Here is a 13,639-nt window from a genome sequence, read left to right as displayed (position 1 = left end):
AGAGTTTTGAATTTTATTTTATATTTTAAGTCATAAAAATTAAATAAAAGTACAATAAGTGGTTTAATTGAATTTTATGATAATTCTTTAATTTTTGTGAAGTTTAACTTTTATGTTTGGATTTTTATTATATAGTTAAATAGTAAAAAAAGAATAAATGTTTTATAAAGTATTTAGAAGATTTTTAAAAGACAAAATTTGAGTATAATATAATAATTATTTTATTAATCATTGTTTTATCAGATTTGAGGAAGAACGGAAAGCTGAAGAAGCAAGTAAAAAGAGAGATAAAATTACTAATGAAATGTCAGAAGTTTTAGGTAATTTGGAAAATCTGAATAAAGAGAAGAAAGGAAAAGAAACTGAATACAAGAAAATTTCTGAGTATGTTATATAAATATAATTATAAAAATAATTCATTCATATTTAAAAAAAACCAAATAGACCATTTATAAATAAATTGCATGTGTATGCACATAGCCATGCATATTTTTTAGGTGTTCTGTGAATATAGTTACTGAAAAAATTTTAGATGTAAACAGAGAAAACATAAACATTGAATATATGTTACCTAGATAATTTATGATCAGCATAAAGTATTACTTAAGTATTTAAAATTAAAGCTCATCGGAAATGCTTCATTTTTAAAGGTAAAAACATTTTTAATAGTTACATTTTACTCACTTTTTGGTTTAATTTAACATTTTTAGTTAGTGTTAGTTCTTATTAAAAGATAATCTCACATGAATATCTAAATTTTCTTCTGTCAAACAGCTTATTTGGATGTTAAGATTTTATTAGTTGTTGAAAATCTTCAGCTGAACAGTAAAAAAAAGGATAATGCACCCACAGCAAGCATTCTAAATATTGACATATCCTTTGTGTGGTTTTCCCAAAACTTCATTGTATCTTGTGATTATTTTGATGAATTTGAAACTGAATTTTGATAACAAGCAATTTCATCTAATTGAACATTTTCTTCTGAGATGTCATTCCTCTAACTAGAGTTCTGGAGGAATAAAATCAAATTTACTGAAATGGGCTGGATCCAATTGCTGAACTCCTTTCCAGAAAGTAACAGAAGAATGTTGTCCACTCATATAAGTGGCTAGTTTTTGGCTGGTAAATTCCTATAATGTCTGCAGCATTATGAGAGTCTGTTACACATTGCTGGCAAGAAACCCATAATCTAGTTGTGCTTCAAAATTGTCAATTAGCTTACAAATATTTGGAGATATCTCCCCAATAGCTTATAACAATATTTCAAATTTTTGTTTTTTAACAATTTAAAAAGATGACAAGCAGCAGATACTTCCTCTTCTTGCATTAAACAAATCCATTCCTTTAAAGCATTTATGTATTGCAAATGATAATGTGCTCTTCTAGTCATGTATCCCACCTTGCAAGAATAAATTGCAAAGCATTTGTTCTTCCATTTCTCTTAAGGCAGTCTAAAAGAATGCTTCTTCTTCTTGGCACTTCATAGTTTCTGCTTTAACACTAGCAGTGAACTGGTCCAATATAGCAAACCTCATTTTGATTTCTTCAGCTTAAAGTTGGATGCCTTGCATGTTTGGACAAACTCACTTCAACCTTTTGTAAAAAAGGGCTGATGAATTTATAATTTAATAAAAACATAACAGAGACTAAAAATGTCTTCACTTTTTCATCATGTCCAATCATCAGGAAGAACTATCTTCCACTGCAGAGACAACCTTTCTTTAGAGCAGGAGTGCCAAACTCAAACTACTTAAGTGCCAATTTTTTGTCTGGAGTATGACAGCGGGCCATATGTTTTTAGCTTTTGTAGCCAAAAATTTTCTAAAAAGTAGCCAACTCAAAAAAAACCCGTTTTTTGAGTTGGCTACTTCCAGTGAGTGATCTTTGCATGTCTGTTCTGACCAGAATTACCTGTTTCTTTTAATATTTAATATATATTTTTATTTTTAAAGTCTCATGGATCCAACTTTGTAAAATTTCAGCTTCATGGTTACAGATCAAATTGAAACCTTGTTGTTGTTTTTAAAAATCTTCAATCCTTCCAACATTGCTTTTGTTAGAATTTTCAATTTTCTACCAGACCCCTTTCTTCTCTGTGGTGATGATAATCCATTCTTGAAACATTGAGAAGGCAATATATAGTCCATTTTGAAATTCTGCATTTGAAAAATGATTTACAGTAAATTTTTTCCTAAGATTTTATATAATGTATGAAAGTTGTACACTCAAGTGTAAAGTATCTTTCATTTCCGTTTTGAAAGAAGCAGAAAATTGGATGCAGAAAAAGATTCTAGAATGTTCTAAGGCATTCCACATACTTTCAAATTATGGCACATGCAGTATAATTAAAAATTATTGGCTGTCAGTTGGAGCTTGAGATATTTTGTGCAGAGTTTTTCTGGACACCAGTTATAAGTTGAATTACAGAGGACTAATTAAGAGTGTCTTTAGAACAAGAAATTTTTATTTAGAGAATTATCAATCAATCAGTCTTTATTATATATATAGGGATAGATCCTGTTACAAAGAAGGCTTATTGGATAGTACAGAAAATTAATAGTTTAACAAAATAATTATATCATATATTTACATGATTATCATTTTAATCTCATGATAAATAATTTAACATTTGATTAACTTAGATATGCAAATAAAAAAATTACAAATCTTATACATTTGTCATTTGTTCACATTTGCTAGGTAGTTCCAGAAATTAATTTCTGAGGTTAAATTAGGAATATCTGGAAGACCATTTGAGAGATGAATAAATCTTTTGACATTCTGTAAAAATGATATATTCATGGTTCCTGCAAACAAGAAAAGTCAGGATTTTTTATTTTGGTCAGAAAAACTCAGGAAAAAAGAATGAAAAATTACATGAGTCAAGAAATATGAATCAAATGAGGAAAAAGTTAGGAATGTGTGTTAACTTTTATTAATAGTGATTTTCTTGTTTTTTTTTTTTTGTATTGTCTTTGGTTTAGTTGTCCAGTGTCAAGATGTGATACTAACTAAAATATAATATTCTGCTTTTATGATTTTGTAATTTGTTTTCTCTGACATGTTGGGATGATAAAGCACTTGCAGTTATTTTCACTGTTAACTCTACAAGCTGTGAAACAGTTTTGTTACAGGCAAGTGCAAACATGTAATGCTCATATAAACATAATTTTTTATATTTTCATTGTAAATTTATCAATTTTATGAGTACATTCTAAATGATACTCCTGATTCCATTTAATTCTATATTCTGCATTTGTGAGTTTAAGTTTTATTTTTCTAAAATTGCTTTTTTTTTTTTTTTGCTTTAAATTTTGAATTAAAATAACATTTCAAAAAGTACAGTACTTAATGAACAATGGTTGGAACTATTTTGGAACCCAGATTCTGGTTGGTTAAGAAAAAGTGAAGATTTACACTATTGATTTTTTAAGATGTGCAAAAAAATTTTACACTCTGGAATATGGGGCAAAAAGCACTTGTTATTGTCAGTAAGAGTCAACTTCACAATAAGTTGATCAAAATCTGAACTTTACAAACTTCTATAAAAATATTTTTGATAAACCCCAATGAAAACATCTTTATTCAAGTTGCAACTATGACCTGAAACCAGAACAACAGTAGTAATGAATCTATACTTTCTGTGTCCATGCATTTTAGTTCATAAAAAGGGGAAACAAAAATCTATAGAAATATTATATTCTAAGGGTGATGAGGTTAGGCGGATTCTTAATGCTGTTCAAAATAAATTTTTATAATATTTTTTTGGAAAATCAGAGAAACATTTAAAAAGATGTTTCCAGACAGTTGAATTGTATCAAAGTTATGTTATAATAAAATTACATACTGTTACAAATGATAAATACAATATGCTACAATAAGATTACAATTTTTATAAGAATTAAATATTATAATAAAATATATATTTATAAGTTTTTAAATTTTACAGGAAATTTGAACAGTTCAATAAAGTTAGTGAAGAGAAGAAAGAACAGTACAGTGCATTGGAACGACAAGATTTACAATCCAGAGAAAATTTAAAACATTCAAAAAATAAATTAAATACTTTACAAAAATCTAAAGAAAATGAACAGAAAAAGGTTAGCATATTAAATTAATTTTATATTTTTATAGAAGTAGCAATACTTCAGTTCTACATGATTTGTGAAAGTGCATTTTAAATTTTTACAAAAATAATCTGTGTTAGGTCCTCCTGTGCCAAGTTGAAGTTGGGCAATTAGCTGTCTCCAGCAAATGCGGTCTGCTGCAATAATTTCATTATCATTCTATGAAATGCTAATCTTCATCTTTTATATGTAGAGTGCCAGGTTGTTTATGGTCTACCTTGTTTCCTTTTTCCACTGCATGGTTTCCATTGCAAGGCTACTTTTGGTAAGCATTCCTCCAGATTGATGGCTGGATGGCTAAGTGGTCAAAGTGGCAGTCTGTCACTCTGGGAGACTCGGGTTTGAATCCAAATGGGTCAAAATATGCCCAAAAATTTTTCAGGGAGTGGTCTGTCCAGATATGTTGGCTGTCCCATTGTGGGCCTGGCTGAACCCGTAATGGGATTGCTAAGAGAGGCCCTCTTAGTGCCCACTGGGTGGAAAGAGTTATATTAAAAAAAAAAAAAGCAAATCAAAGCATTCCTCCAGCAGATGAAGTACATGCCCTGCAAAACACATTTTATGCTCTATAGTAACATCCTGTAGTTTGTGTAGACCACTTCTGAGGACTTTCTCTTTTATGATATGGTAACAATATGTAATTCTAAGTACCCTTCAAAGATAACATTGATGGGATACATTGATTTTCTGAGTAACCTTCTTTTTGTCTTTCCATGTTTCATGGGTGTAGATTGCAATTGGAATGACAATGGAGTTATAAAGGCATCTTAGTTGCTGTACTGATCACTTGTGTGAACCAGACTGAGCATAGTCTCTGAAAGATAGCTGTTGCTTTACCAAGTTGGCATTTTATATCAGCTTCAATGCCTCCATCTGTGATAACATGCTACCAAGGTAGCAGAACTCCTCCACTTCATCCGTTGTTTGATTCCTGACTGTGATTTTTACTTTTGTTTGGCTATTTATAGACATTATTTTTGTTTTACTACTGCTGATCTGCAATTCCACCCTTCCTACCTCATGTTAAAGGCTTGTGGTTATTCTCTGTATCTTTGGGTGCATTTCGGATATCAATGCAATGTCATCAGCAAAGTCCAGGTCTGTGAGTTTTATTTGTCCTCTCCATGAAATTCCTGTACCAGGGATGGCCTTTGCTCACCTCATTATAAAATCTATGACCAGAAGGAACAGTAATGTTGAAAGAGTGCAGCCTTGCCTAAAACCAGTTTCAATTTTGAAGAAATCAGGGTATCCATATTCTGTTTTTATACAGCAGGTAGACTCCAGATGCAAGTTCTTAAAAATATTAATGTATTGCTGTGGTATGCCATAAGATCTAACAATATTTCACAGTGATTCATGACGAACAGTGTCAAAGGCTTTTTTAAAGTCAACAAAGAAGAAACTTTTGATTTGCAATGATTCAATTTTTAAGTGTTAGATAGAACTGTCTTACTCTGTCATTGTTGGTCCCAAGACTGGATGAGAAAGGAGAAAGGTTGCGTATGGGGTCAGCAACTTCAGCCCATAGAAACTATCATCACTAAAGAAACAATAAGCAGACTTCTACTAAACCAAAAGTCTCAGCATGATACTATTGGCTCATCATCCTCAATGATAGTGTAGGAACAAAACCATACAAAATAATATTGCTCATAAATTATAAAGAATTGTTTCAAATACATGTTCAGAGAATAGAAGTATTAAAATTTGCCTTTCATACATTCCAAAAATACACAGATCATTGGGTTCATGTAGTAAAAAAATTTTTTTTTATAACATATCTGAATCATTTTTAAGGGAGAAAGAAATTTTGACAGTTTTAAAAATTAAACTTTGAATATGATCCAAACAATGTTTAGAAATAACTATTATTTAAATTTAATTCTTTAAGCAGTAAGAAAATAATTGCCTTTTTTATTTATAATATTTTATGATCATGTAATATTGAATTCTTTTTATAAAAAGATAAAAAATGAAGTGAAAGCGATAGAAATCAGTATAATATTTTTTTAATCAATTATTTAGCATATAAGCAAAAAATATTGTTTGTTAAATAAGATATTACTTAACACGCTATCTTAAAATTTTTTTTTGAATATGGTTTAGATTTAAATTTTTGACATTTTACTTTTAAAATTCGTCTGCTTAAAAATACAGTAGAGCATCGATTATCCGACTTAATTGGGGACTGGGGTTGGTCGGATAACCGAAAAGTCGGATAACCAAAAAGTATGAAAAAATACATTATTAGTGTAGTGTATTAGACCTGGTTTAAATACTAGCCTCCCTTTCATGGTCGAGCCAGTGCTCGACCATGAAAGGGAGGAAAATTTAACCATGAATGGCAGAAAATTTAACAAAAATAATATTAAAGTAGCCAAGACATAACCAAATATTGTAGCGCCACATCACTAGTGGACATTTGAATTTGCCGACTAGAATGCGGTCGGTTAACCGATAAGTCGGTTAATCGGGGGTCGGATAATCGATGCTCTACTGTATACAGATAATTACAGATGAGGATTAGCATTTGAAGAGAGTAATTTATTTGTAAAATGTTAATTTTTATGATAATATATTAATAACTTAGTGTATTTTAAAATAATCATTTAAGTATTTGTTTATATTTATTAAGTAATTTGAACAAGTTTTAAATGATAGTTAGAAGATTTAAAGAAACAGCCAGATAAGTTGAATAAAGAAATTTCTGATATGGAAGCAAAAAAGTGTAAACTTGAAAAGGAGAAAAAAGTTAGAGAGGAAGAACTTGCTAAGGTAAAAATAAGTTATTCTAAATATATTATTAAATATTTATACATTTTTTGTGAAAGATTAATAAGTATTTTTTTATATAATGTATAGTGTTTTAGTAGAGTTATTAAGTAATATTTTACAAGCTGGTGTATGAGCTAGCAGATTGTTGCATTAATTCACACACAAACAATAAAAATCCAGCAAAAATAACATTTAATAAATAGCTAATGTTTACACTAACTGTTTTCAGGTGTGCTTTACAAAATTATATCAGGATTCTGATAATATCTGAGTTCATCTCATTAAACATTTGTTTTTTATATTGATGGGAATGATGAATTCATTGCTTAAATTAAGATGAATTGTGAATGTTGATCCATTTGCCCATAAAAATTGTTAAATTATATCTATAAGATTGAAGCATGTAAGTTTGATGCATTTGTTTTAAGAAAAATTTTATGAAATGTAACAATAGAGATTTTATGTAAAAAAAAAAAAGTTTAAAAGTACTCCTTTGACAAATATTTATCTTGAAATATATATCTAATGCACTGGATTCACTCATTAATTCAGTCTATTATTTCATAGCTGACAGTTTTCTAATACACTAAAACTAGTGTTATTACATTAGTGTACAACTCTTTGCAGCAAATAGATGAATGTTTTAATTTTGGCATGCCAAGTATAAAGTTGATGCCAGAAATTTTGCTTTACATGTAGTTTTGTTATTTAAATTTGTATATTTTTTTGTTCTTTTATTTTTGTGTTTTGGTCAGAAAAGCACTGAATTTTTGTAGAGTTTATAAAGAACATTTTAATTTTAAAGAAAAGTTCTATTCTATGTTGCATTTTAGTCAGCTACAATAAATTTTTTATTTATGGAGATGATGATTGGCTTTCTTCCAATACTTGGAAGTATGATGCATTATTTTGTTCACGGATGAATGGCTAAAGATAATAGTGTGAAAGTGGGGATTTCAGGTCTGTTTCATGTACAAGATTGAAATGTTAAAATAAAGGAAGATCAGTATAATCTTTGTCTGTTCTGACACCAGTTGAGATAATTTCTATCGCATCTCAACTTGCGATTAACTTATCTTCTGAGTGGAACAAAATATTTCTAAAGATCAACTGGAATTTTAGGAGGGTTTGCCTTAAATGTTAACAATGTTAATTTCGTGAGTTATTTGAAATACGTGGGCTGACGATGGAGTTAGGCCAGTGGTTCTTAACCTGGGTTCGACCGAACCCCTGGGGTTCGGCGAGTCAGTCTCGGGTTTGGCGGAGGTCAACCACCTGACATCATCGTGACGAAAACTAATGCTACATAAACGTGTGTTCTATTGGGAAATTAACTTCTCTTACTCTCTAACTTCTACTACTCTCTAACTGAAACGAAGTGAAGAGGTCCCAATCGAATACACGTATAAACGACCTGCAAGACGGTCAAGCACACACCCGACTCATACGTTCGTGATGACACGCCCCACTCGGCTATCATTGGCTGCGGGTGATCACGCAACATCGCTTGGCCTTTCTATGCTGCAGGAAATTTGGTGCGCCCAGTATTCGAATTGTGACTGTCGTGATTGTACGTCGTGTGATTTCTTTTTTAATATTTTAATCCCTTCATACTATGTCGAGCAAAAAAAGAAAGTGGTCGGACGAATATGTACAATATGGATTCACATGTATAACGGAACGTGATGGGAGTCAGCGTCCTTGTTGCATGATTTGCAATGCCAAGTTGAGCAATTCTAGTCTAGCACCAGCAAAACTAAGAAAACACTTCTTTAATCTGCATGGAAATTACAAAAATACAACACTCGCTGAATTCAAGGTGAAGAGGGCCAGATTTGATGAAAAGGGTAGTCTGCCTGTCCTCGGCTTTGTACTCATCGATAAACCGATCCTTACAGCATCGTACGAAGTCGCTTACCTTATCGCAAAACAGGGCAAACCACACAATATTGGTGAAAAACTCATAAAACCAGTCATGTTGAAGATGGCGAATATCATGCTGGAAAAAGCGGCTGAAGTTAAGTTATCCCAAATTCCTCTTTCAAATGACACCATCAGTGATAGAATAGATGACATGAGCAAAGATATCTTTGCCCAAGTAGTTGCAGATCTGATTTCAAGCCCGGCAAAATTCAGCCTTCAACTCGACGAAACTACAGGCGTTTCCAATCTAAGTCAGCTTGCAGTATTTGTGCGCTATGTGAAAGACGACGTTATAAAGGAAGATTTTTTATTATGTAAGCCTCTTACAACAACAACTAAGGCAGCCGATGTAAAGAAACTTGTGGATGACTTCTTCAAAGAAAATAATCTTTCGTGGGATATGGTTTCTGCAGTTTGTTCGGACGGAGCTCCAGCCATGCTGGGAAGAAAGTCTGGTTTTGGTGCGCTAGTGAAAGCCGATGCACCACACATCGTTGTTACACATTGTATTCTACACAGGCATGGTTTTTGTTGGCAACAAAAACCATGCCTCCAAAACTGGCAGAAGTCTTAAAAATTGTAGTGGAATGCGTGAACTATGTGCAAAATAGTGCTCTGAGGCACCGCATCTTCAAGGAGTTGTGTAAAGAAATGGGGTCTGAATTCGAGGTACTTCTGTACCATTAAAACGTTCGGTGGTTATCCCGGGGACAGGTTCTGAATCGTGTTTTTGCCCTACGTGAGGAATTAGCCCTGTTTTTGCAAGAGCACCAACATGGTCATGCAGATTGCTTCAAAAATTCTGAATTTATTCTCATGCTTGCATACATGGCTGATATCTTCGCAGCTCTCAATCATCTGAATCAACAGATGCAGGGCGGTGGTGTCAACATCATCGAAGCGGAAGAAGCCCTGAAGGCGTTTCAAAAAAAAGCTATTGTTGTGGAAACGACGAATAGAAAATGGTAACTTTGCAAACTTTACCCTGCTAGACGAATGTGTAAATAAGAATTATGATGTGCCTGGAATCGGAGATATTTCTGTATCGGGAGAACTGAAGCACGCAATTTCCATGCACTTAGACAAGCTTGCAAAGTCTCTTGAAGGGAAGTACTCTTCAAGAGAGTTATATCCAGCATGGGTGAGGCAGCCGTTTACGTTTGATGTTGAGAAAACAGATGTCAATGATACATACCTGGATAAAATCATTGAAATTCAGCAAAGCCAGGTTCAACAGCAACTCTTCAAAACAACAACGCTCTCATCAGTTTGGTGCCACCAAATAGTAACGTACTCTGCTATTGCGAAGAAAGCTCTGGAGATTTTGATACCGTTTATGACAACATATCTTTGCGAGCAATCCTTTTCGAGGATGCTGGACATTAAAACGAAGAAAAGGAACAGACTTAGTTGCGAAAATGACATGCGAGTGGCACTTTCCAAGGTAAAGCCTCGCATTTCCGAACTGGTGTCTAAAAGGCAACAGCAGCAGTCACACTGATTTTAAATTTTGTTCTTTGTTCTTAATGTTTTATTCTTTGTTCTGAATGTTTTGTTCTATAATGGTTTTGTTTATTTTGTGGACCAATAAAATATATACCTATGTTTTGAATTTGAAAAATTATATTTTATTTTTCCAATTAAAAGGGGTTTGGTACCTCCAGCAAGGTTAAGAACCACTGAGTTAGGCATTAAATCAACTAATCAATGAATAATCATATAACTATATATTTATTATGTTTTATTCAACAATCAAATATGATCTATCCTGATGAGAGAGAGTTTACATAAAATAATTATATCACCTAGTATCTTTCTATGTTTGTCAGAGAGAGTTGAGAGTCCTGGAACGAGCAGAGGTAATGAACTGGGAGAGGGATAAGAGCCTAAAGCATTGAATGCCAAAACAAGAGCAAGTTGGAAGGTGACCTTTTATGCTGAATTCTATTGAATAGAATTATTGGAAAATCACACCATGCTTCTGATACATGTTGGAATTTGGGTGATCTTACAGATAGAAGAGTGAGACATCGCACTCAAACTGTCACTTTCAGAGGAACTAACTTTTCTCTCCTTGACAAAAAGGAAGTTCCCCATTTAAGTTAGAAAGATAATTTTTCTATCAAAATAATTTTAAAATATTTTAACAATTTTGTTAAAATAAATCCCTTAACTTTAGATTCTCACAATAGAATAGTATATGTTATTATGTGATTGATTAGCTCTCAAATGATGGAACTGCTTTTTGGACAGAAATAAATGGTGTTTAAAGTGGAATTTAATTGTTTTGTAAAAATTTTTATTGAATTATTACTTTATTAATCATTAAAAATATTAATAAAGCAAATCTATAAAAGCAAAAAGATATTAATATTACCTGAAAAAATTAAGTGGTAAGTGGGATGATAGTGAGAAATGAATTTTTGTTAATGTGATACTGTTAGCAAACATTGGCAAAAAATAATTAAATCAATATGAAGTTTAGAAGATTTTGAAGTGAATTTTATTGTAGTGAAATTCTTTTGTATTTAATATAAGAATATGAAATTCTCCACTTTATCATTCCAGGAAAAATGGTAAAAACTTTTTGTTTATAAACACAAACTCTGAAAAAGTTCATTTAGATTTTGTTCAGAAATTTATTTTAGAAATTATTGTTTATAATTCATTAAAAATGTAAGCTAAGTTTGAATTTCATAGTTCAGTAACTATATATAGAATATAAAAAATGTTCATATTTTAATTTTAATTTTCAAATTTTAAAATATGAAGTGTCATCACTTACTGAAAAGAAATTCATGTGACACATCAAAAACTGTTTTATTGGAGCAGAAACATTACAAGTTTTTGATATGTTAGTTGAAGTCTTTGGAGTGATAATGAATAGTAAAAACTCAATGTGAACTAATCGTCTAGAAATTTAAAAATTATTGATAAACAAATACTTATTCTATTTGTATTTATTAGTAAGGTTATAAATATATATTGTTATTTATGCAATTTTGAATTTATTATTCAAAATTTTGTAACATAAAAGAATTCTTGTGATTATATGTTATAGATTTATTACAATAAATATGTAATTACTTATTTAGAGGAAATAATATTATTAGGTTATGACATGTCTCAAAGAAGAAACAAAAGGTCTTCAACAGAAGAAAGAAAATCTTGAAGCAAAACTAATGGAATTGCAAAAAAATGTCAATGAAACAAAGTCAAAGGTACTTTATTTTTTATATTACTTTTAATTTTATAAACATATAAAGATTTTGTTGTTTTTAAATAGCATTTAATAATTTTAATAAGCTATTAGCTTATTAAAGACACTTATTCAATACTATATTTAAAGTGTTGAATGATTTTTTGATCTGAAGGTTGCAATCTGGAAATTGTATTTTGTGGTAAAAATTGAATTATTAAGCTATCAGAGTAGGAATCATCAAATGTGTAATGCAATTGCTGATAAAAAGAATATGTTTTCTGTGTGTGTAAAGTCAGTTTCAGTCAGTCAGAAAAAATCTCTGACATCATCCAAGCTTTCTCATTTGTTATAAATTATATAGGTAACAGAAAACATTGATGCTTTAAAGATTTTACAAATAGTAATGACACTTTTTAATTACTTTTTATGTTTTATACCAAAAGTTACATACTTTTTGCTTTTTTACTTTCACAACATAAATCACCTTTGAACAACATTGTTTTTGAAAATATCATCTGTGCTATAGTTCTGTACAATTTCTGGTAAGCTTTTTAACCACTTTGGGGAATTTTCCTTTTCACTTCTGCACTCATTTTTGCCATAGATTTTATTAAAAATATTCCATGCTGCCTATTAAATTTATTTTTTGCTTCCTGTAAATCTGGAATGTCCCTGCTGTTGTCTACATTATTTGGTCTTTTCTCTAAGAAGTGTATCATCAATAGCAACACTTGTCTCTTTGGTGTTCAGGACTGTTTACAGCTGATGAATGAGGTTTCAAGATTATTGTAACTAGTCAATGAGAACATAGTCTGGTTTACAGTCAAACTCTAGGCAGTGGCTAACTCATTGAATCATGATATTGGCATCAAACAGCAAAGTTGAACATTAGATCATAAGCAGTATGTGATGACTTGTCAACACATACTGTATATGATCTAATGAGTGATGTGAGAGTCAACACAGGGACAAAAACTATTTTGAAAATAATATAAAGAATACCTTTAATCCAACTTTATAGGAAGCAGAGGTTATTCTGAATTACAGAATTTTTTTCTAACTTAACCATTCATACATTGTTAGCTATGTATTACTTTGTTAGAGGCAGTCACATTATCAACAAAGCAAAGCTTTGTTGATAAGGTGCTTTTTTGGTTGGATATAGAACATAGTGTATGTAGCACTGTCTGGCCTCTGTATTATTCAATAATTCTAATTGTATTTATAAAACAAATTTTATTAATTTAAGAAATTTTGTCAGAATACAACAAATAATGCTAATTAGTATTGCATTAGAAATGTACAAACTAATATTTTATACAATTATCACAGATTTCACACTTGATGTGGACCAGATATAAAATAGAAAAGTAATGAATTTCTGGTACAAATTTCCCACTTTAATTAAATATAAATATCTATTTTGAAATGTTTAAAAGTCACTGATATGTATAGATTTTTAATTTCTCAAAATTCTATGTTTCATAAATATATTTAAATAGAAAAAGTATAATTAATAAAATTTTTGTTTGACATGGAAGATTTATTCTAATTAAATTTCTGATATTAAAAGTTTAAAAGTGTGAAATTAAAATTTGAAAAACTACAA

At 30.7% G+C, this 13,639-nt stretch overlaps 1 protein-coding gene across 1 annotated transcript in view; it reads left to right on the top strand.

Moving 5' to 3' along the window:
- glu (structural maintenance of chromosomes 4-like protein gluon) overlaps nucleotides 1–13,639 on the top strand; it is a 92,409-nt gene that overhangs the window by 26,086 nt on the left and 52,684 nt on the right. The window contains exons 8-11 of the mRNA XM_067271526.1: nucleotides 244–384; nucleotides 3,950–4,100; nucleotides 6,792–6,905; nucleotides 11,942–12,049. Of these exons, the coding sequence (XP_067127627.1) occupies nucleotides 244–384; nucleotides 3,950–4,100; nucleotides 6,792–6,905; nucleotides 11,942–12,049 (514 nt within the window). The remainder of the gene's footprint in view (nucleotides 1–243; nucleotides 385–3,949; nucleotides 4,101–6,791; nucleotides 6,906–11,941; nucleotides 12,050–13,639) is intronic.

Source organism: Centruroides vittatus, unplaced genomic scaffold, assembly GCF_030686945.1.
Source record: "Centruroides vittatus isolate TY-2023 unplaced genomic scaffold, ASM3068694v2 contig_4, whole genome shotgun sequence".
In the NCBI taxonomy this organism is placed as follows: Eukaryota; Metazoa; Arthropoda; class Arachnida; order Scorpiones; family Buthidae; genus Centruroides; species Centruroides vittatus.
The sequence above is the reverse complement of the archived record's forward strand: the minus strand, read 5'-3'. Positions and strand labels throughout refer to the sequence as shown.